At 43.9% G+C, this 22,400-nt stretch overlaps 1 protein-coding gene across 1 annotated transcript in view; it reads right to left on the bottom strand.

The window, feature by feature from the left end:
- The window catches only part of LOC134966202 (beta-2-glycoprotein 1-like), a 96,817-nt gene that overhangs the window by 23,099 nt on the left and 51,318 nt on the right, over positions 1–22,400 (bottom strand). The window contains exons 2-3 of the mRNA XM_063942767.1: positions 20,357–20,497; positions 3,398–3,586 (exon numbers count right to left, since the gene is read on the bottom strand). Of these exons, the coding sequence (XP_063798837.1) occupies positions 3,398–3,586; positions 20,357–20,497 (330 nt within the window). The remainder of the gene's footprint in view (positions 1–3,397; positions 3,587–20,356; positions 20,498–22,400) is intronic.

Below are 22,400 nucleotides of genomic sequence, written 5' to 3'. Positions count from 1 at the left end.
CTCTCCCCAAGAATGATCTTCTCTGCAGTTAGGTGTGACTGTAGTGGGTTCTCACAGCTGAAGGCCTGCTGTGTGCACAGGCTACAATCTGAGCCCTGTATCAGCTGCCCTTTCTAATCTTGTCATTGTGCTGCTTCAGGTTGACAAGGATCAAAGGGGGTCATTCCGAGTTGTTCGCTCGCTAGCAGATTTTAGCAGCATTGCACACGCTAGGCCGCCGCCCTCTGGGAGTGTATCTTAGCTTAGCAGAATAGCGAACGAAAGATTAGCAGAATTGCTAATAAATAATTCTTTGCAGTTTCTGAGTAGCTCCGGACCTACTCACAGATTGCGATCAGCTCAGGCCGTTTTGTTCCTGGTTTGACGTCACACACACGTCCTGCGTTCGGCCAGCCACTCCCCCGTTTCTCCAGACACTCCCGCGTTTTTCCCTGACACGCCTGCGTTTTTCCGCACACTCCCAGAAAGCGGCCAGTTTCCGCCCAGAAACACCCACTTCCTGTCAATCACACTCCGATCACTTCAACAATGAAAATTCTTCGTTCGGACGTGAGTAAATCTACTAAGTTTTGTGTTAAAATACTAATCGCATGCGCACTGCGTACCATGCGCATGCGCATTTTAGCCTTAATCGCTCCGTTGCGAAAATCGGCAACGAGCGAACAACTCGGAATGACCCCCAAAGTCCCAGCATAATATTGTCTGAAATTGGTAAAGGGGAGAACAGCGCCAGTAATAGGGAATCAATTATGTACTGTATACTAAATTAGTCTGATCAAAGTGCCATGGCTGGATATTCTACTGGGATTGGTAAGCACTTTTATATGTTTACATCTATGAGCCACCTTGATGGACATTTTGACTATCTGTGAATGCAGCGGGGATGCTGATTCTACCTTATTCACTAAGGACATCTCAGGTGCACTACTTATCATCAACCCATATGTAGTCCATGTATTTCTCATCCTGTAGGTGGGATGCATGACACATTGCCCATCCCATTTCTCATGGCATGCATATTGGTGTTTACTAACGCTGTATGCATGAATATTCCAGCAAAGGACAGGTCTAACCGGAAGTCTGTCTGCGTATTTGTTGAATGAATCACGACTGACTGGATCCCTCTCAGGGGGCAATACAATAAAAGCCTGTAGGCTTCTTTAGCGTAACGTGATCTAAATATGGTGTTACCCACCGCATCCAAGATGGATTGCATCGCATTCTGTTGCTTGCTGCATATGCGGTAAGTGACCAAACCTTGGAAAATGAAATTTTCAGAGGTTTGGCCACATTTTTAGTGTTGACGCATGTTAATTATTGCTATTTTTATGATTATACATTTCAAATATTGTGTATTTGCTTTATTTTTAAAATTGAGGTATTTTTCTGACATTTGGTCTGCACTAATATATTATCTATAATTGATTAGCTTTTACTAGTGCTGTTCTCCCCTTTACTTTACATTGTATAATCATTTTTGAGCAAGTAAATGGGTGTTCTTCACCAGAACAGCTGCTTTTTAAAGTTCTCTTGGTAGTGCCAATTAAGGGTCACCTTCTTTGCTTTTGGAAATTGGACCTCAAATGTCATTGCCTGGACTGTTGAGCTTGAATGAGTGTGAGGTAGGGTGACCTAGGGCTTGGCTTGAAGCCTACGTTTTCTTCAGGACCTTTATAGTAGGCACCCAACAAACTCAGGATCCAACAGCCTAGAGGAGGGAATTCTCAGGGAGGACCACCTTATACTTCAAGTAAGAGGAATGGTGTGATTGATTAAAAATGAAATGGGGTAAACCTCAAATTGGGGAGCTGGCTTGTGATTAATTGGTCCTATTGTTAGGGGTGTGTTCTCAATGCTGTATGTGAGGCTTTGTGGGCTGACACAAAGGGGTAAATTTACTAAGGTGGGAATTTATTAGAACTGGTGATGTTACCCATAGTAACCAATCAGATTCTACTTAACATTATCTAGCTGCTTCTAGAAGATGATAGATATAATCTGATTGGTTGCTATGGACAACATCACCTGTTCTAAAAAAAACTCCCGCCTTAGTAGATTTATCCCAAAGACTCTTTGTTCCTGTGTGTCCACCCTCCCCATTTTAGTTTTTGTGGGTGCTTTTGTCGTTAGCTGTTTTTTATGGCAGGTAAGAATGGCAAGTTGCCACTTTCGGTGCAAGTTTTGTTGAGTTTATAAATTATTATAGTTTTGGCTGTGCTCACCTCTGTTGACTTGTTTGCTTGCTGGACCACCCTGATGGGTCTGTGTCGTCACCCTACCAGGTGGGTAGTCATGTTAGAAAGTTGAGTGGATAACTATTGTTGATAGCTGTTGGTATTTTGGTTTGTGTGCACCTTTGGTAGTGTTCTGGCCGTTCTATCTTTGCCACCATACTTTTTTTTCCATTTAAGCATATATGAATATTCTTAATGTGCTTTAAACACATAGCCAAACCTCCCAACATTCTTCCTCATGAAAGAGGGACACACGCGCGGTGAGGCCGTGCTCTCCCAAAAAGGGTGCATTACCTATGAAAATGGGGCGTGGCTTCGCGAGCCAAGCCACTGTTTTCGTCAGTGAGGGGGCATGCATGAGATGCTGGCATGCCCCCTCTCCTCCTGTCTCCACTGAATAGACGCTGTTGCGCATGCGCATAGTGTCTATTCACCACTGCTCTGTTTAGCAGAGTAGCGAGTGCAGGAACCTCCCAACTGCCCCCCCCCCCCCCCCCCCACTGCGGCCCGTGGGTGGGACAGCCCCAAAGAAACGGGACTGTCCCACGAAAATCGGGACAGTTGGGAGGTATGACATAGCTAACGCGCTTTATTCTTACAAACACATGTCTTGGCAGAGTATGCAAGGGTCATTTTAAATGATAAAAATATATTGCTAGTAAGAGCAGTATATGATTTATACAACATAGTGCTATAGAACACTGCCATCTATTGGGTATGGAATCATGAAAAAAACAGAATTGGAAGCAGCTTGAAATGTTTATCAGTAAAGAGGCTCTGATGTAAAATTCTAATGTGTACCTTTTACAAAGCTTGTACTCTTTTCTTTATTCTTAGAGGAACTGACATCTTATGATCAAAAACCCTACAAACCAACTTTGATTCTTTTCAGTAGGTATTACCTGAAGTAATGATTATTTTTTTTATAGGCATTTTAAGTGTTGTTGATTTACAGAATAGGAATATATCTGGGAATACATATGAGAGTGTGTGATCTCTCTTCCTGGCAGACAAAAGACAACAGATAATCTCAGGTTCCTCTCCCAGCATTCCCACTGGTAGTGCAATTAAAAATGCAAAGGGAAGCATTGCAGGCTCCACATGTGAGCGGCATTGCATGGATTACAGTGCTGACATACACATGAATCATGTCATATCGTTACCGTCACAGGGCGCTGTCACACTCCACTTCTTGTCTCCTTGACATCGGCTTTCTGCCACCTCCTGTCCATTGGCCATTGTGAATCCCATAAGGCAGCGCACTAACATTTGATCTCCAAAGCTCCTTGTTTCCTGCTTCAGAGATGTCTCAGCATTCTCAATGCTTACAGGCCATGGACAGATGCTGCGGGCTGTTATATGCAGAGATACAAGATTATTCACCTTCACACATTGTCAAAGGAACATATACTTATATATGCATTGCATACATGGCACATAAACACAAACCTACAAAGTCCAAATGCCTCAAGCCTAAGCCACAAGGATCAGTGTACTCACATATTGCAAAAGGACTGTAACCCATAGCAGCCATGAAGTCATTAGCTTTTGTTATGCTGCACACACAGTGGCCCTGATTGCCAGATATGCTCACTCGCATGAATAAATTGGACGTATGTTGCCTGTTCCTTTGGGACCTGTTGTAGCGGCCTGAAGATGACCACACAGACTGCTAGTGCAAATATCTGACTGTGCTTACCAACATGCCCAATAATGAGCCAAAAGATTCTGATTGGCTTATTATCAGGCTAAATTTAAGGTCACGCCCACAGCAACATTGGCCAATTGCTCAGTATTGCTGCACATATATATTACTGGGGTGTGGTTCATTGGGTCGACCATAGCTAGGCCAACAGTCACTAGGTCGACCACTATTGGTCAACAGTGAGTAGGTCGATATGGTCATGAGGTCGACATGGAAAAAGGTCGACATGAGATTTTTTTTATTTTTGGTGTCATTTTCTTCATAACAGTGACCATGAACCCTAATTAGTGCACCGTGTCCCCTCGCATGGCTCGCTTTGCTCGCCATGCTTCGGGCAAGATGCCTCGTTCCGCTACCGCTGTGCTCGGCACAGGTTACTATTCCCAATCGTAGTCCACGTGGATCGTAAAGTAAGAAAAAGTTTTAAAAATGAAAACATTTTTAAAACTCATGTCAACCTTTTCATGTGTTGACCTAATGCACGTCGACCAATAGTAGTCAACCTAATGACTGTCGACCTAAGTGAGGTCAATCTAAAGACCGGATACCATATTACTGTATATGCAGTAGCTAACCAACTTGGAATGGACCAAGCTTATTTCTTTACTGTACTTTTGGGCATTCCATACACTTCTAATTCAATCTTATCCTACTGTACATTACAAATATACTAATAATAATAAAAGTCACCAACAACTTACACAAGACACTTAGGGGAACATTTACTAAGCAGTGATAACAGCGGAGAAGTGAGCCAATGGAGAAGTGCCCATGGCAACCAATTAGCACTGAAGTAACATCTATAATTTGCATACTATAAAATTATACAGAGCTGCTGATTGGTTGATGGGGAAACTTCTCCATTGGCTCACTTCTCCGCTCTTATCACTGCTTAGTAAAGGTACCCCTAAAAGACACAATGATTTTTTAAAAAATCCACAACTAGATTTCAGATTTACATACTCTGTATCTGAATTACGATGATCCTTTTCTAATAACTTGATTTATTTGTTTTCACCCTACTCATGCTATTTCTGTGAAATGAATTCCATGATTTGACAGCTGAACAAATTAATAAATACACACATTAGTCTAGGTAAAGGAAGATGAAGTCTATGACAACTGCCAGGATTGTACGGCCTTTTCTTTCCACTTTCTCTTTCCACTCTATTATTTATTCACGCATGTGTATTATTTGTTTACATTTCCACTTTCACTGTATATTGTATTATTTATTTACACAGGTCTCTAGATATAACACATACTGTAATTAATATGTATCAAGTTCCCAGCTGGAAGGTGTGGATACCACATATCTTGTAATAGAAGTAAACTACTGAATACAAATATTTATGCTAATGTATACTGTATGAACCTATCCGTATAACCTAACACACAGTAATATTAACACAAATATGTTTTAGAGACACAGGCTGTATATGCATATTTTTCCGGTTTTGATGATGTTGACAATGGCAGTGATTCCATCACTGGGTTTTCCGGCCTAGATATTTTAGGGGGCCATATCATTTATAAAGAGGATTGTCATCTTTCAAATAAATACATTGTAAAAAATGTTTAAATAGGAGGGGATGCTTTAATTATATTAAGGCTTTTTCCGTTGTATAACCAGGATCCAATAAGGATCTCAGTGATCTGGATTCTGGCAGTCGAAATACTGATGCTGGAATCCCAACACTGCTCAGAATACTGGCGACAGAATCCCGACAAGGATCACAATCCCCGCGCCGGAATCCAGACCGCCAGGATCCCGAACAAGGGTTTGCCGGGGGTGCAGACAGGTAAGCCGTGGAGCGGGGGTTGTTGAAGTCAGAAAATATTACAGCACACACATTTCGTACAAACACCACATAGATGGCCTCCGTGTGCATACGTAGTCGGCCGTGCGTGCACATATTCGCAATTTGCGTATGGTCGCTTCCGCGGTCCTGTGCATTAGAGCGTGGTATAAGTAATTACAGTGGAGTTTGTACTCGCATGGAAAAGCCACAAAAGACATATCATATATCTAATCCATATATTGCATAAATACCCCACTGTCTGCTTCCTCTTCTAAATAGCATGAAGATCGGTCACACATAAATTAAACTCCCAGAGAATAAAATACAATGGCCTTATTTACACAAAGCTTTGAAATTCTATGAAGAAGGCAGATACCTTTGTTCACTCCTATTATCCTAGGGTAGCCTAGTTTCTATTGAAAGCAATAAGTACTGGATTGTCATTGTCTTACCTGAAGACAAAACAAAGAGACAATACCCAGGAACCTAGGTTGAGGAGAAACTCAATTAGCAATAGCTAACAAAAATACAAACCAGACATTTAGAAATCTGAGGTATTAACATTCATAGTCTAAACTCTTGGAGATATATATATATATATATATATATATATATATATATATATATAAAAAATTCCTAACAAATTGTAATAGCAGGAGTATGTGTGTGTGTGTATGTATATATATATATATATATATATATATATGAGTATGTGGATATATGTATATCTTGAGGATGGAAATAGATAATCATATCATGTGTGGGATCATATTGTTCAGAGTCACGTAAACATTAATCTGGTGGGAATAAGAATATTATCATATATTACCACATTAAGTTATTAATAATACCAGATTTAAGTATAATTAATGTGATGGGTTTAACTGGTCATGGGGCGGGAACTCAGATGCAAACAACAGAAATCACATCTCAAGTCTTAGCCATCGCCCACTTCTTGAGCTGACCAATGATCCCCGGTGCACAGGATATGTCCCACCCCCGAACCAATGGAAGAAGAGCACACAGTGTCTATTGTATTATATTTTGATCTACTGTATAAAGAGCCAGCTGCATGCCAGGTCACTATCACAGACTCTAAAGGTTATCTATCCAGATGACTGAGGACCAGACTGGGTAGCGCAGGCAAAAAACCAAACAAGTATGTACCATTGACTGTAGCCATTATTCTATTGTATTGTATTGCTTTGTTATTGTAACCCCCTTTCAGTAATAATATTTTGTGGTGTCAGAACCCGGCATTTTAAATACAAACTGGTGTCGTGTTTCCTTTCCCTGCTGAGGTATTAGAGTGTATTTTGAGCCACTTGGTCTGTTGCATTGTGCTAACAGCGTATAGGCCTGTGTACGCAAACTGTGTAGTCACTACGCCCTTTAGGCGTACTACGCAGAGTGCGTACACTGTGCGACTTTGTGTACGTAAGGATTGTGAATAACATAAAGGTGAATGGTTAATTACCGCGGCCGCAGCGGCTTAATATTAAAGTGTATCAAATGTGTTTAAGGTATATGCTTTTTAGTCTTGTAAGTAAACTAGCGTTTACAGGGTGGTCAGGTTTAGGCTGCAGGGGAAAGGTTAAACACCACTGAGGAGGGTTATGGTTAGGATGTGGGGGAAAAGGTTAGGTTTAGGCTGCAGAAAGGGAGGGTTAGGGGGGCACAGGGTGAATGTAAGTATACTTACCTAGCCTGTTGGGATTCTCACCATCGGAATGTCTTCTAACCGCCAGCATCCCGACCGCCGGCATATCATACCCAACCCATATAACCCCCTGCTATCTCCATGCTGATTGGTGGTATCCTTGTTAAATCGGCTTTCCCATTGCATGGAGAAGATATCACCGGAGGCGTCTGGCAAAGGCTATCACTGGCAATGCTCTTTGACAACTTTTGCCGTCTTCAATGCTTAGAGAATAGCCCTATCTCCAGCTAAAATACCCATTTTTCCTTGATTTAAGAGTCTTCTTCCGAATGGGAAAAGGCGCCTTAATCCTTCCTGTTGTCTAAAGATTGTACTTAGAGGTTGCGCTGCGGTCAGGGGAATACAGTAGAGGCTCTCCGTTTTACACTGCCTTGCAATAAGTAAGGGGCTGCCTAATGCTTCATGGATCAGAGTGATGGGTTTCTCACATTCTACTTAAAAGGAATTCACTGTTCCGATTATTAAATTCAAAAGTGTGAAATGACATGTCAGTGATATCAGTCATAGCAAGCATGTCATAAAACAGGTCATGAAACATTTTCTGCACTGCCACAGCCATCACTGTCACTGTCTGCAAGATGCAAGGACGAAGCATTCCATTTTACATCCAGGCTTCTCGTTGGGTTTTATGGTGCTCTGAAGGTGTTGTATTGTAACAGTTTTCATGTGCTCTGTGTGAGAACACAATCATTTTAGGGCAGCTTGCACCTTTAATAAGTCATATGTGTGATGATATTAGAGGAAACAGCACCATCTGGTCACCTTCCCTTTGGTGATAAAAGTCATTTAACAGACAGAGCATCTGGGTTCCGCAATGCCCTCCTCTGCAACATGTGTGCACGGAGTTAGGCCGATGTTTTTCTGTGATAAGCATTTACTAGACTCTAATCTTTCAGTGAATTTCCCATGGCACAAAAATGTCCTTTAACGTGATATTTTATTCATGAACTTCCCTACTATGTATGATATATCTCTTTCTGCAGTGTAGTTGTATTACAGTATTGTTATCATGTTGTTCGGTTGTTAAATTGCAGGGGCAATTCATCTCACTGTAGTAATGAGCTAGCGCTATGACCCCGTCCAGTGCCTGGAGCACATTAGTATTATAACGAAGGAAATGAAAGTAATATGTAAATAATGGCATGCTGGAAAATGATGTAAGTAATTCCAAGAGGCAATGTGTATAGTATTGTGATGCTTTCCAGAACAAATACCTTTATACTATTTAGTATAATAGAGGAGATCTTCATTTATAACCAGCCCATCTTATCAGTATTGCATCTCTGTTTGGGAGCCATACAGAAAATGACTTATTTAATTTAGGGAATCTGTATACAACACCATTGTTATTACTCCTACAGCTTTGTGCTTCAGTTATTTCTTCCTGTATGGGCACTGGGGAGGTGGTCACATGACTGACATGCAAGGGATTAAGCCAGGGGACTAATTCAGACCTGACTGCTGTTGTGCGATTTCGCATGACGGGCGATTATCGAACAACTGCACATGCGTATGCACTGCAATGCGCAGGTGCAAGGCCAAACTGCAAAAGAATGGTGCGAAAATTTCGATCGCTAGGTGTACACAAATTAATTGACAGGAAGCGGACATTTGGGGGTGGTACCTGGCCATTTTCTGGGAGTGTCAGGGAAAACGCAGGCACTCCTAAGCGTTTTCTGGGAGGGTGTGTGGCATCAGCTCCGGGCCCCGATCAGCCTGTGTCTTTTGCACTGTAGGATTAAGTCCTGGGCTACACACAGACTGCACAGACTGGAAAAATCGTTCGATGGTGAGCGAGTTGCGAACGGATTTGCAGCTGTCTGCTGTCTGCACGGCATACGCATGCATTCGCACACTTGCATGGGGCAGGTTTTCACTCTCTATGGGCGGCAGCTATCTGATCGCAGCTCTCTGCAAAAACTCAGAGGAGCGATCAGGTCTGAATTAGGTCCTAAGTCATGCATTGATCAGTCGCAGCACAACTACTGGTGCATAGCACATTAGATATCTATTTATGGTTTTTGGGAGGAGAAGTGATGTTACAATAGGATTACCTCAGAGAACACCAGGGCAAGAAATAGGCTTTTTGTTGCATATATATATATATATATATATATATATACACTGCTCAAAAAAATAAAGGGAACACTAAATTAACACATCCTAGATCTGAATGAATGAAATATTCTTATTAAATACTTTGTTCTTTACATAGTTGAATGTGCTGACAACAAAATCACACAAAAATTATCAATGGAAATCAAATGTATTAACCCATGGAGGTCTGGATTTGGAGTCACCCTCAAAATTAAAGTGGAAAAACACACTACAGGCTGATCCAACTTTGATGTAATGTCCTTAAAACAAGTCAAAATGAGGCTCAGTAGTGTGTGTGGCCTCCTTGTGCCTGTATGACCTCCCTACAATGCCTGAGCATGCTCCTGATGAGGTGGCGGATGGTCTCCTGAGGGCTCTCCTCCCAGACCTGGACTAAAGCATCCGCCACCTCCTGGACAGTCTGTAGTGCAACGTGGCATTGGTGGATGGAGCGAGACATGATGTTCCAGATGTGCTCAATTGGATTCAGGTCTGGGTAACGGGCGGGCCAGTCCATAGCATCTATACCTTCGTCTTGCAGGAACTGCTGACACACTCCAGCCACATGAGGTCTAGCATTGTCTTGCATTAGGAGGAACCCAGGGCCAACCGCACCAGCATATGGTCTCACAAGGGGTCTGAGGCTCTCATCTCGGTACCTAATGGCAGTCAGGCTACCTCTGGCGAGCACATGGAGGGCTGTGCGGCCCCCCAAAGAAATGCCACCCCACACCATTACTGGCCCACTGCCAAACCGTTCATGCTGGAGGATGTTGCAGGCTCCTGAACGTTCTCCTTAGCGTCTCCAGACTCTGTCACGTCTGTCACATGTGCTCAGTGAGAACCTGCTTTCATCTGTGAAGAGCACAGGGCGCCAGTGGCGAATTTGCCAATCTTGGTGTTCTCTGTCAAATGCCAAACGTCCTGCACGGTGTTGGGCTGTAAGCACAACCCCCACCTGTGGACGTCGGGCCCTCATACCACACTCATGGAGTCTGTTTCTGATCGTTTGAGTAGACACATGCACATTTGTGGCTTGCTGGAGGTCATTTTGCAGGGCTCAGGCAGTGCTCCTCCTGTTCTTCCTTGCACAAAGGCGGAGGTAGCTGTCCAGCTGCTGGGTTGTTGCCCTCCTACGGCCTCCTCCACGTCTCCTGATGTACTGGCCTGTCTCCTGGTAGCGCCTCCATGCTCTGGACACTACGCTGATAGACACAGCAAACCTTCTTGCCACAGCTCGCATTGATGTGCCATCCTGGAAGAGCTGCACTACCTGAGCCACTTGTGTGGGTTGTAGGGAGGTCATACAGGCACGAGGAGGCCACACACACTACTGAGCCTCATTTTGACTTGTTTTAAGGACATTACATCAAAGTTGGATCAGCCTGTAGTGTGTTTTTCCACTTTAATTTTGAGGGTGACTCCAAATCCAGACCTCCATGGGTTAATAAATTTGATTTCCATTGATAATTTTTGTGTGATTTTGTTGTCATCACATTCAACTATGTAAAGAACAAAGTATTTAATAAGAATATTTCATTCATTCAGATCTACGATGTGTTATTTTAGTGTTCCCTTTATTTGTTTGAGCAGTGTACACATATATATATATATATATATATATATATATAGTATTATTATTTTTAACATGGTAAATTGTTGTTTGTGGTGATATTGGAATCTTAAAGAATCCAATGGATAAGGTGGTGAAGGAAGCACTCATGAGATTCTGTGAGGAGACTACACTTTATTCTGAAGCAGTGACATATTGAAGCCCGTTAGTGCCCGTTTTAGAGCCCCGTTAGTGCCCTTCGCTCTTACCTCCTGCTGGTGGTGCCAACTTCTTTAAAAATACAAAAAGATACCATTATTAAATGGAATGTCATATAAGAAAAAGTCACAATGCTTGATAAATAAAAATAGTGTTAACAGATTGACATACAGTATGGGCAGTACGGATGGTGTAATGGTTGGCATTACTGCCTCACAGCACTGAGGTCATGCGTTCAATTTCCACCATGGCCCTAACTGTGTATATTCTTCCCGTACTTGCGTGGGTTTCCTCCGGGTATTCCGGTTTCCTCCCACAATCCAAAAATATACTGCTAGGGTAATTGGCTCCCAACAAAATTAACCCTAGCATGAATGTGTCTATATGTACATGTGATAGGGAATATAGATTGTGACACTGGGGCAGGGACTGATGTGAATGGGCAAATATTCTCTGTAAAGCGCTGCGGAATATGTGTGCGCTTTATAAATAACTGGTAATAAATAAATAATACAGAAATATAAATGCAAAACTGGTTAAATAAAACAGGAAAATGAGTGTTGGTATCGAAATACTGGCGGTTGAGATCGACAGTGAAATCCCGACACTCAGAATTCTGACGGATCACTGTGAGTATTTTAACCCTATCCCTAACTCACCCTTCCAGCAGCCTAACCCAAAACATCCCTACCAGTGTCTAACCCTAAAACTTACTCTAACCATAATACTCACCTTGAGCATCAGCTGGCATTATGCGCATTGGGATTCCTACTACATCCCCAAAATTTACACTTACATATTATTTAATGTAATCTACCATAAACTATCACCTGGGGAAAGGATAGAAGGAACTGTGGCTCTCATTCCGAGTTGATCGCTCGCTAGCTGCTTTTAGCAGCAGTGCAAACGCTAAGCCGCCTCCCTCTGGGAGTGTATCTTAGCTTAGCAGAAGTGGGAACTAAAGGTTAGCAGAATAGTGCAGAATTTTTTTCAAGCAGTTTCAGAGTAGCTGCAGACCTACTCCTACCTTGCGATCACTTCAGTCTATTTAGTTCCTGTATTGACGTCACAAACACGCCCTGCGTCTGGCCAGCCACTCCCCCGTTTCCCCAGGCATGCCTGTGTTTTTATCTGACACGCCTGCGTTTTTTAGCACACTCCCGGAAAATTGTCAGTTACCTCCCAGAAACGCCCCATTCCTGTCAATCACTCACCGATCAGCAGAGCGACTGAAAAGAGTCGCTCAGCCTTGTGTGAAACTGCATAGTTTTTTGTGAAACTACGTCACGCGTGTGCACTGCGCCCCATATGCATGCGCAGAAATGCCGATTTTTAGCCTGATCGCTACGCTGCGAACAACGCCAGCTAGCGATCAACTCGGAATGACCCCCAGTGTGCCAAAGAAAAGACAGCTCCTAAACAGTGCATCCCCAACAATGCAAGCCCAAACAACAGCAATTGCAATACGGGTATCAACCACCCAGTGAGTGCTTTACAAAAGAACTAGTGTATACAACTCAACCTTCCATCATCACTATCTCCATCTGAAAGGTGTATGTGCTGCCTCTCACTAGCAGATCTCCTCAGTAGACTCTACTGTGCATGTGTGATTATTGTAGTGTGCATGCGCTAATCTCCAGAAATACAGTATATTGTTTGGGACTCATTGTTAAAGTTTACAGTATAAATGTATTCACCTGATGTGAGCATGTAAAACCATTGCCAATGTCATGAGGTAGCTAAAACTACACCAAAGAGAATGGTATCTGAACAAAGGATATATTTTGGAATTTTTTAAATTTATGACCTGCAGTAAAATGCAGCTGACAGAGTGAGAACATTGGCAAAAAGCATCTATTGTTCCAGGGACCAGTATTGTATTCAGAATGTGCTTCACTTTGCACCCTGGATGTTAATTAGAGCATTCTCAAAGATAAGAGACTCTCAGGTATTCTTTCTTAGTAGTAAAAGAACAATAACATTTAAGGGGATACAGTCAATTTGCTGGCTGTTGTCAGGATACAGACGCCTGAATTCCGACAGCTGGCAATGCCGCCAGCCGGAATCCCGATGCAGCAGGACTATTCCCACTCATGGGTGTCCATGACACACATATAGTGGAAATAGATCATGTGGCGGGCGTGGCAAGCCACCGAGCCCACAGCGTGTCGAGCGCATCGAGCCCGTAAGGGAACTGTTAGCGCTCGCCCCGCAGCCAGCATTCTGGTGGGCGGGATGCCGCTGTCGCAGACGGCATCCCGTCCGCCGGTAATGCATACTGAATCCCATTTAAGATCTACTTCAGGGTTTGGAGGACATTTTTTGTTGGAACATAGATGAGATAGACCTGCACTAGATGGGCCAAGTGGTTCCTTATTTGCCATCAAATTCTATGTCTCTCTCTTTAAGTAACTGTAGACTTTCTACAGGCAGGAGATAACACTGGTCTTACATACAGTGCAATACAGTTCCAGGTAGCAGTTCTCAATGCCTTTCATGACTACAAGCTAGCAAATAGTCTCCGGTTTTGAAGATTTTTCAGAGAAGCAGGACATCTGGTTATAAATATTTTTTTAATCACTTTGCACAATGGAATTGATTACTTTCTGTATTTCTAAATCATTCTTTTGAATCTTTACAAGGTGTTGGGTATGGTACGCTGTTGGCTCTATTCCCACTCTGTGGGTGTAGTGGACACCCACGAGTGGGAATAGCCCCTCTTAGTTGTGATTCCTGCTGGCAGCATTGTCAGTGGTCGGGATTCCGGCATCGGTTATCCTGACCACCAGGATCCGAACTGCCGGCGATGTAACTACATCCTTTTGCAAGATATCCTACAAATAAGGTAGATTGTATTTTGGCTATCACTACTGCTGGTCATAAATGTATGTGTTTTTCTATTAAACAGACTTAGTTTACAGTCCTGAATGACGGTTGCAGACATTATTTATATCAAGCTTGTTTTTTTTATAGCTGTCACAAGGTGGTGCTACCTTCTTTTTGTGCACTTCAGAAGAAAAAAAATACCATTCATACGGGTAAATTTACTAAGGTCCCGATTTTGACCGAGATGCCGTTTTTTCATCAAAGTGTCATCTCGGTAATTTACTAAACTCAAATCACGGCAGTGATGAGGGCATTCGTAATATTTGGAAGTCCTAGGAAAAAAATCACGAATGAATACACCATCGGTCAAAACGCGGCTGTTTAAGTATGAATCTCGGTCATTTACTAAGAAGTGCAAAGCAAAAAAAAACAAAACACTGCCGTGAAAAATTACAACTCGTAAAAAAGTGCTTAAAAAAAACAGACCTGCTTTTTTTATCCGTGATTGGATAGGCATGCACGGATCCATGAGATCCGTGCATGTATATCAGTGGGAAGGGGTGGGAAAGTGATTATTTTCTCAAAAAAAATTGCGTGGGGTCCCCCCTCCTAAGCATAACCAGCCTCGGGCTCTTTGAGCCGTTCCTGGTTGCAGAAATATGGTGAAAAAATTGACAGGGGTTCCCCCATATTTAAGCAACCAGCATCGGGCTCTGCGCCTGGTCCTGGTTCCAAAAATACTGGGGACAAAAAGAGTAGGGGTCCCCCGTATTTTTAAAACCAGCACCGGGCTCCACTAGCTGGACAGATAATGCCACAGCCGGGGGTCACTTTTATATAGTGCCCTGCGGCCGTGGCATCAAAAATCCAACTAGTCACCCCTGGCCGGGGTACCCTGGGGGAGTGGGGACCCCTTCAATCAAGGGGTCCCCCCCCCCAGCCACCCAAGGGCCAGGGGTGAAGCCCGAGGCTGTCCCCCCCATCCAATTGGCTGCGGATGGGGGGCTGATAGCCTTTTGTCAAAATGAAAAGATATTGTTTTTAGTAGCAGTACTACAAGTCCCAGCAAGCCTCCCCCGCATGCTGGTATTTGGAGAACCACAAGTACCAGCATGCGGCGGAAAAACGGGCCCGCTGGTACCTGTAGTACTACTACTAAAAAAATACCCAAATAAACACAAGACACACACACCTTGAAAGTAAAGATTTATTACATACATCCACACAAACATATACACATACTTACCTTATGTTCACACGCAGGTCGGTCCTCTTCTCCAGTAGAATCCAAGGGGTACCTGTTGAAAAAATTCTACTCACCAGATCCAGGGTCCCAGGCTCCTCGTCGCATTCTTTTGTAATCCACGTACTTGAATAAAATAACAAAACGGAGACCCGAGCCACGAACTGAAAGGGGCCCCATGTTTTCACATGGGACTCCTTTCCCCGAATGCCAGAAACCCACTCTGACTTCTGTCTAAGTGGGTTTCTTCAGCCAATCAGGGAGCGCCACGTTGTAGCACTCTCCTGATCGGCTGTGTGCTCCTGTACTGACTGACAGGCAGCACGCGGCAGTGTTACAATGTAGCGCCTATGCGCTCCATTGTAACCAATGGTGGGAACTTTCTGCTCAGCGGTGACGTCACTTTAGGTAAACCGCAGGGCAGAAAGTTCCCACCATTGGTTACAATGGAGCGCATAGGCGCTACATTGTAACACTGCCGTGTGCCGCCTGTCACTCAGTACAGGAGCACACAGCCGATCAGGAGAGTGCTACAACGTGGCGCTCCCTGATTGGCTGAAGAAACCCACTTAGACAGAAGTCAGAGTGGGTTTCTGGCATTCGGGGAAAGGAGTCCCATGTGAAAACATGGGGCCCCTTTCAGTTCGTGGCTCGGGTCTCCGTTTTGTTATTTTATTCAAGTACGTGGATTACAAAAGGATGCGACGAGGAGCCTGGGACCCTGGATCTGGTGAGTAGAATTTTTTCAACAGGTACCCCTTGGATTCTACTGGAGAAGAGGACCGACCTGCGTGTGAACATAAGGTAAGTATGTGTATATGTTTGTGTGGATGTATGTAATAAATCTTTACTTTCAAGGTGTGTGTGTCTTGTGTTTATTTGGGTATTTTTTTAGTAGTAGTACTACAGGTACCAGCGGGCCCGTTTTTCCGCCGCATGCTGGTACTTGTGGTTCTCCAAGTACCAGCATGCGGGGGAGGCTTGCTGGGACTTGTAGTACTGCTACTAAAAACAATATCTTTTCATTTTGACAAAAGGCTATCAGCCCCCCATCCGCAGCCAATTGGATGGGGGGGACAGCCTCGGGCTTCACCCCTGGCCCTTGGGTGGCTGGGGGGGGGACCCCTTGATTGAAGGGGTCCCCACTCCCCCAGGGTACCCCGGCCAGGGGTGACTAGTTGGATTTTTGATGCCACGGCCGCAGGGCACTATATAAAAGTGACCCCCGGCTGTGGCATTATCTGTCCAGCTAGTGGAGCCCGGTGCTGGTTTTAAAAATACGAGGGACCCCTACTCTTTTTGTCCCCTGTATTTTTGGAACCAGGACCAGGCGCAGAGCCCGATGCTGGTTGCTTAAATATGGGGGAACCCCTGTCATTTTCCCCCCCATATTTTTGCAACCAGGATCGGCTCAAAGAGCCCGAGGCTGGTTATGCTTAGGAGGGGGGACCCCACGCATTTTTTTTGGGTGATTTTACAGGGTTTAATTTAAAAAAAAAAAAAAAATGAACCCCAGCACGGATCACACAGATCCGGCCGAGATTCATTTTTAAAAAGTCGGCAGTGTTTTGCTAATCACTGCCGTAAAAATAAAAATAAAAACACGAATGACATCGACATCGGAGCAGAAGAATAATCCGAATACGACAGCTTAGTAAATTAGTCGTAATAAATTCAAAAAGTTGCAGTTTTACACTTTCGATGTCATTCGTGATTGAACTTTGACCTGAAACGGGAAAATACGAATCTTAGTAAATTTACCCCATAGTTTGGATATGAGTATATGCCTTCTACCATTTGAAAATCAGGAATCTCAGATTAAATATAACCAGCTTCCTATTCATTTTCTGGGAAAGATCAAAGGGCAGATAGAAAACACGGCTTGTTTTGGCTGAATGATCAAACAAGCAATTTGTTATAGTTACATAGCAATAAACAAAACACGTCCAAAGAATAGTAACACTCAGGGCCTAATTCAGAGTTGATCGCAGCAGCAAATTTGTTAGCAGTTGGGCAAAACCAAGGGGGTAATTCTGAGTTGATTGGAGCAGGAACTTTGTTAGCAGTTGGGCAAAACCATGGCCCTCATTCCGAGTTGATCGCTCGCAAGGCGATTTTAGCAGAGTTACACACGCTAAGCCGCCGCCTACTGGGAGTGAATCTTAGCTTCTTAAAATTGCGACCGATGTATTCGCAATATTGCGATTACTAACTACTTAGCAGTTTCAGAGTAGCTTCAGACTTACTCTGCCTGTGCGATCAGTTCAGTGCTTGTCGTTCCTGTTTTGACGTCACAAACACACCCAGCGTTCGCCCAGACACTCCCCCGTTTCCCCGGCCACTCCTGCGTTTTTTCCGGAAACGGTAGCGTTTTTTCACGCACGCCCATAAAACGGCCTGTTTCCGCCCAGTAACACCCATTTCCTGTCAATCACATTACGATCGCCGGAGCGATGAAAAAGCCGTGAGTAAAAATACTATCTCCATTGTCAAATTACTTGGCGCAGTCGCAGTGCGAATATTGCGCATGCGTACTAAGCGGAATTTCACTGCGATGCGATGAAAAATACCGAGCGATCAACTCGGAATGAGGGCCCATGTGCACTGCAGTGGAGGCAGATATAACATGTGCAGAGAGAGATAGATTTGGGTGTGGTGAGTTCAATCTGCAATCTAAATTGCAATGTAAAAATAAAGCAGCCAGTATTTACCCTGCACAGAAACAAAATAACTCACCCAAATCTAACTCTCTCTGCAAATGTTATATATGCCCCCCCTGCAGTGCACATGGTTTTGCCCAACTGCTGTGATCAACTTGGAATTACCCCCCATGTGCACATCAGGGGGATGGGGGGGAGGGTGGGGGGGGTTGAGATAAAACATGCGCAGAGAGAGTTAGATTTGGGTGGGGTGTGTTCAAACTGAAATCCAAATTGAGGTAAAAATAAAGCAGCAAGAGAGTTAGATTTGGGTGGGTTATTTTGTTTCTGTGTGGGGTAAATACTGGCTGCTTTATTTTTACACTCCAATTTGGATTTCAGTTTGAACACACCACACCCAAATCTAACTCTCCCTGCAATCCTGCATGTTATATTTCCCCCACCTGCAGTGCGCATGGTTTTGCTCAACTGCTAACAAAGTTGCTGCTGCGATCAACTCTGAATTACCCCCTCAGTCTGCAGAACTATATCAATTTGCTGATACAGGGCCAATGTAATAGGGTCCAAGTTTACAAAATGTGCGAGTTTAGCACATTTTATAAACTCGACCAATGTAATAGAATTGGGAAATATGCAATCTTGCATGTTTCCCGCAATTCCGCAAGCTGCACCAAGCAAACTCACATCCAGATGTTTTCCATAGGAAAACATCAAACTCGACCAATGTAATAGGGTGCGAGTGCCAAAAAACTTGTACCCAAAGCCTGACCAAAAAATTGCCTATACAGTAAAGAGACCAGCTTTTATAGGTGAGTTTGACAGAAGCATGCACAGATCAGTGAGATCAGTGCATGCTTCTGTCTGTAATAAAAAGTTACAAAAAAAAATTCTTGGGGTAACCCCCAAAAGCACAACCAGTCCCAAGCTCTTTGACCCAGTCCTGGTTGAGACAATACAGGGGAATCAATGAGCGAGGCATATACATATATTGCACACCCCCAAAAATGCTCAGGTCTGCAGGTGTAGATCTCAGGACCAGCTGCTTCTTCCATGGCAGCTTTACGTGGCTTGCTCACGAGTTAGTAGCCCCAAGCGCGATCCGATCTGACGATCGACAGTGCCTAGGTCGACAATATTTAGGTCGACAACTATAGGTCGACATGTTTCTAGGTCGACATGTTCTAGGTCGACAGGTCAAAAGGTCGACATGAGTTTTTCAATTTTTTTTTATTTTTTGGAACTTTTTCATACTTAAAGATCCACGCGGACTACGATTGGGTATGGTAACCTGTGCCGAGTGCAGCGGTAGCGGAGCGAGGCACCTTGCCCGAAGCCTGGAGAGCGAAGCGAGCCATGCAAGGGGACATGGTGCACTAATTGGGCTTCTCGGTCACTGTACATAGAAAACAACACCAAAAAAAACATGAAAAACTCATGTCGACCTTATGACCTGTCGACCTAGAACATGTCAACCTAGAAACCCTGTCGGCCTTCAAACCCTGTCGACCTAGTGACTGTCGACCTATAGTGGTCAACCTAAATATTGTCAACCTTGACACTGTCGATCTAATGATCCACACCCGCCCCAAGCATCTTTTTGTGTTAACCCCTGAAGGAAAAACTGCAAATATTGTTTTAAAAGAAATGTTGTGATCAATGTGTAGAATATTAAATATACGTCATAATATTAGATGGCACTACTGCACACCTCCCAACTGTCACGATTTTCGCGGGACAGTCCTGTTTTTTGGGGACTATCCCGCTGTCCCACCCGCAGCTGGGGGGGGCAGTTGGGAAGCACTGTCTCTCGCTGCCCTGCTTAGCAGAGTAGCGGTGAATAGACGCTGTGCACATGCGCACAGCGTCTATTCAGGGGAGACAGGAGGAGAGGGAGCATGCCAGCAGCTCTCAGAGCGCTGGGCATGCCCCCTCAGTGACGAAAACGGGGCGTGGTTCGCGATCGCGGGTCCTCCCGTGAAGCCACGCCCCCTTTTCATAGGCCACGCGTGTGTCCCTCTTTCCAGCAGAAGAAAGTTGGGAGGTATGCTACTGTCTTTGTAAAATTAGTTCCGCTGAGCAATAACAGACATCCACTCAAGTGAGGCCGCAGGCAAACACTGGTTTTTATATACCTGGGACAACAAACAAGCAGGCACAAGAGCTCAGTGGGCAATAGTTTAGAGAACAAAAATAAATAATTTGACTTTTCTTTTCATTTAAATGAAATTACATTTGTCATAATGATGCAAAATGCAGTAAATCTATAGCAATATATTGAAACTATATAAGTAGACATACATATGACACAGCTCATCCCACATTCGCCGTCACACAAGCATCTCTGTTTCTTCTTTGGGCAGTCAAGGTGCATTGCACAAGCTTTCTGGCAAATCTGGCCCTCGGGATTCTCCTTTCTCAAGGGGCAGACATCTCCAACACCTAGTAAAGTAAACAAAACCAAACAGTTATAATAACTCATGCTGACACGCATGGGAATAAAATACTGTAACCCTAGAAATCCTGATCTCTAATCATCTACGCTAAAATTAATATACAGTACTGTACAGGGATTCCCAATCTTCTTGAATCATGGCACCCTGTAGTATTAGCATTTTATTCATTGCACCCCTAGGATAAAAGTTTTTTATTGATACATTTTGAACATTTATTTTTTTAATTAAGTAAATTGTGCCTACCTGTCATCTTTAGGGTCAGGTACGTGGTGGTGTACAGTTGTACTTCTGATTGTCCACATGTTTTATGATTGGCAGCCACTAGCACTGGTTTTGCCTATCACTTTAACCATAAATAATTTGATTTGGACCACCAACCCAAGGCACTGCTGCAAGTACCTTGCGGCACCCCAGGGTGCCTAGGCACACAGTTTGGGAACCACTGGTATATACTGTATTTTTGTATCATAGTGTATGTGTCCATATATTGTACTTGCTAACTCTCCCGGAAGGTGCAGGAGATTCCCGATATTTTGGGTAGTCCTCCACACCCCTGGAAGGTGGGTGGATCTCCTGCATCCTGCCCACTTCCTGGTGGAGTGGGCAGGATGGGGAGATAAAACCAGGAATCATAAATATGCATGGAGAAGGTGAAGCTAAAGTTACACAATTCTCATCCTTTTCTCAATGGACTTGTGATTCACTGTAATTTGACGCACAGGGTGGGGGAAACAGTGATGCGAGGAGCCTAGCCCCGCTCCCAAAATGGTCAGTTGTATCTCTCTCCTTAAGTCATGGCTAACAATATTGTTAGGTGTGATCGTGTGCGCATCTAGGGGGCACACATGCCCCGTTCGCAGTGAATGGGGCGTCTAAATATGCAGCTCGGCACGGCTAGGTGCAGGCACACCTAGCGGCACCGAGAGTGCCGTCCATGGCAGATGTACCCACAAGGAGTGTGGCTACGTCTGTCGAAGGGGGTTTTCTCTCTTTTTAGAATAAAGTATTATTTCCTCCTGTGCAACTGGGCCAAATATATTTTGCTAGCAGATTGACGTACTCTGAGATTATTATAGTTGTATTACCTGGAGATAGGATACAGGAAAGTACTTAGGGCCTAACTCATGTTTATATGCAATGCTGATGTTCACACAATTGAGCCATTATCAGTAGACTGCGCATGCACCGTGATCACATGGCGCATTCGTCAAGGTACCTTTACGATGCTCCTTGCAGCGAGAATTTCAGGAAGGGGCCATCTGGGGGTGGTAATGGGGAGTGCAGGCAAAAATGTACACAGAGAAATATAGTGGCAGTGTCGCTAATGCCGCATCCAGTCTGCATAACTATAGACTTACTCGAGGATGTCTATGCTATGGACTTTGCCATGACTCCAGTGGGTGTCTATATTCTTTTTCTGGTCGGCATCTTCACTTGCCATGATTAGCGTAGGCAGGGCCGGAGCAAGGTTTCTCGGCATCCTAGGCAAAATTTCAGCCTACTGCCCCCCCCAAACCACACACCAAGTCTTAATACATACAGGAAATGTGGTAAAACCCAGGAAACAGGTTTTATCGCATGTTACTGTTAAGACATCCCATCCAGCTGACTCTAAATGTCCATATACACTTAATGATAAAATGAGCGACGTCGCTCATTTTCCCCCTCCCCTGAGCGACGTCGCTCATTTTATCATCTAATGTGTATGGGCCTTAAGTGGGAACTTCAGGACAGATTGCTGCTGTAATGCTACAGGCAATCTACCCAGGGCGCGCAAGAACTGCTGGATTAAGCCTTCAGGAGGCCCAGGGCACCTTAGACAGGGGCTATATATTTATATATATATATATATAGATATATATACATACACACACACACACAGTGGTCGA

The sequence above is a fragment of the Pseudophryne corroboree genome, chromosome 10, assembly GCF_028390025.1.
Source record: "Pseudophryne corroboree isolate aPseCor3 chromosome 10, aPseCor3.hap2, whole genome shotgun sequence".
Lineage (NCBI taxonomy): Eukaryota > Metazoa > Chordata > Amphibia > Anura > Myobatrachidae > Pseudophryne > Pseudophryne corroboree.
Note: the sequence above shows the minus strand (reverse complement) of the source record. Positions and strands in the feature narration are given on the sequence as shown.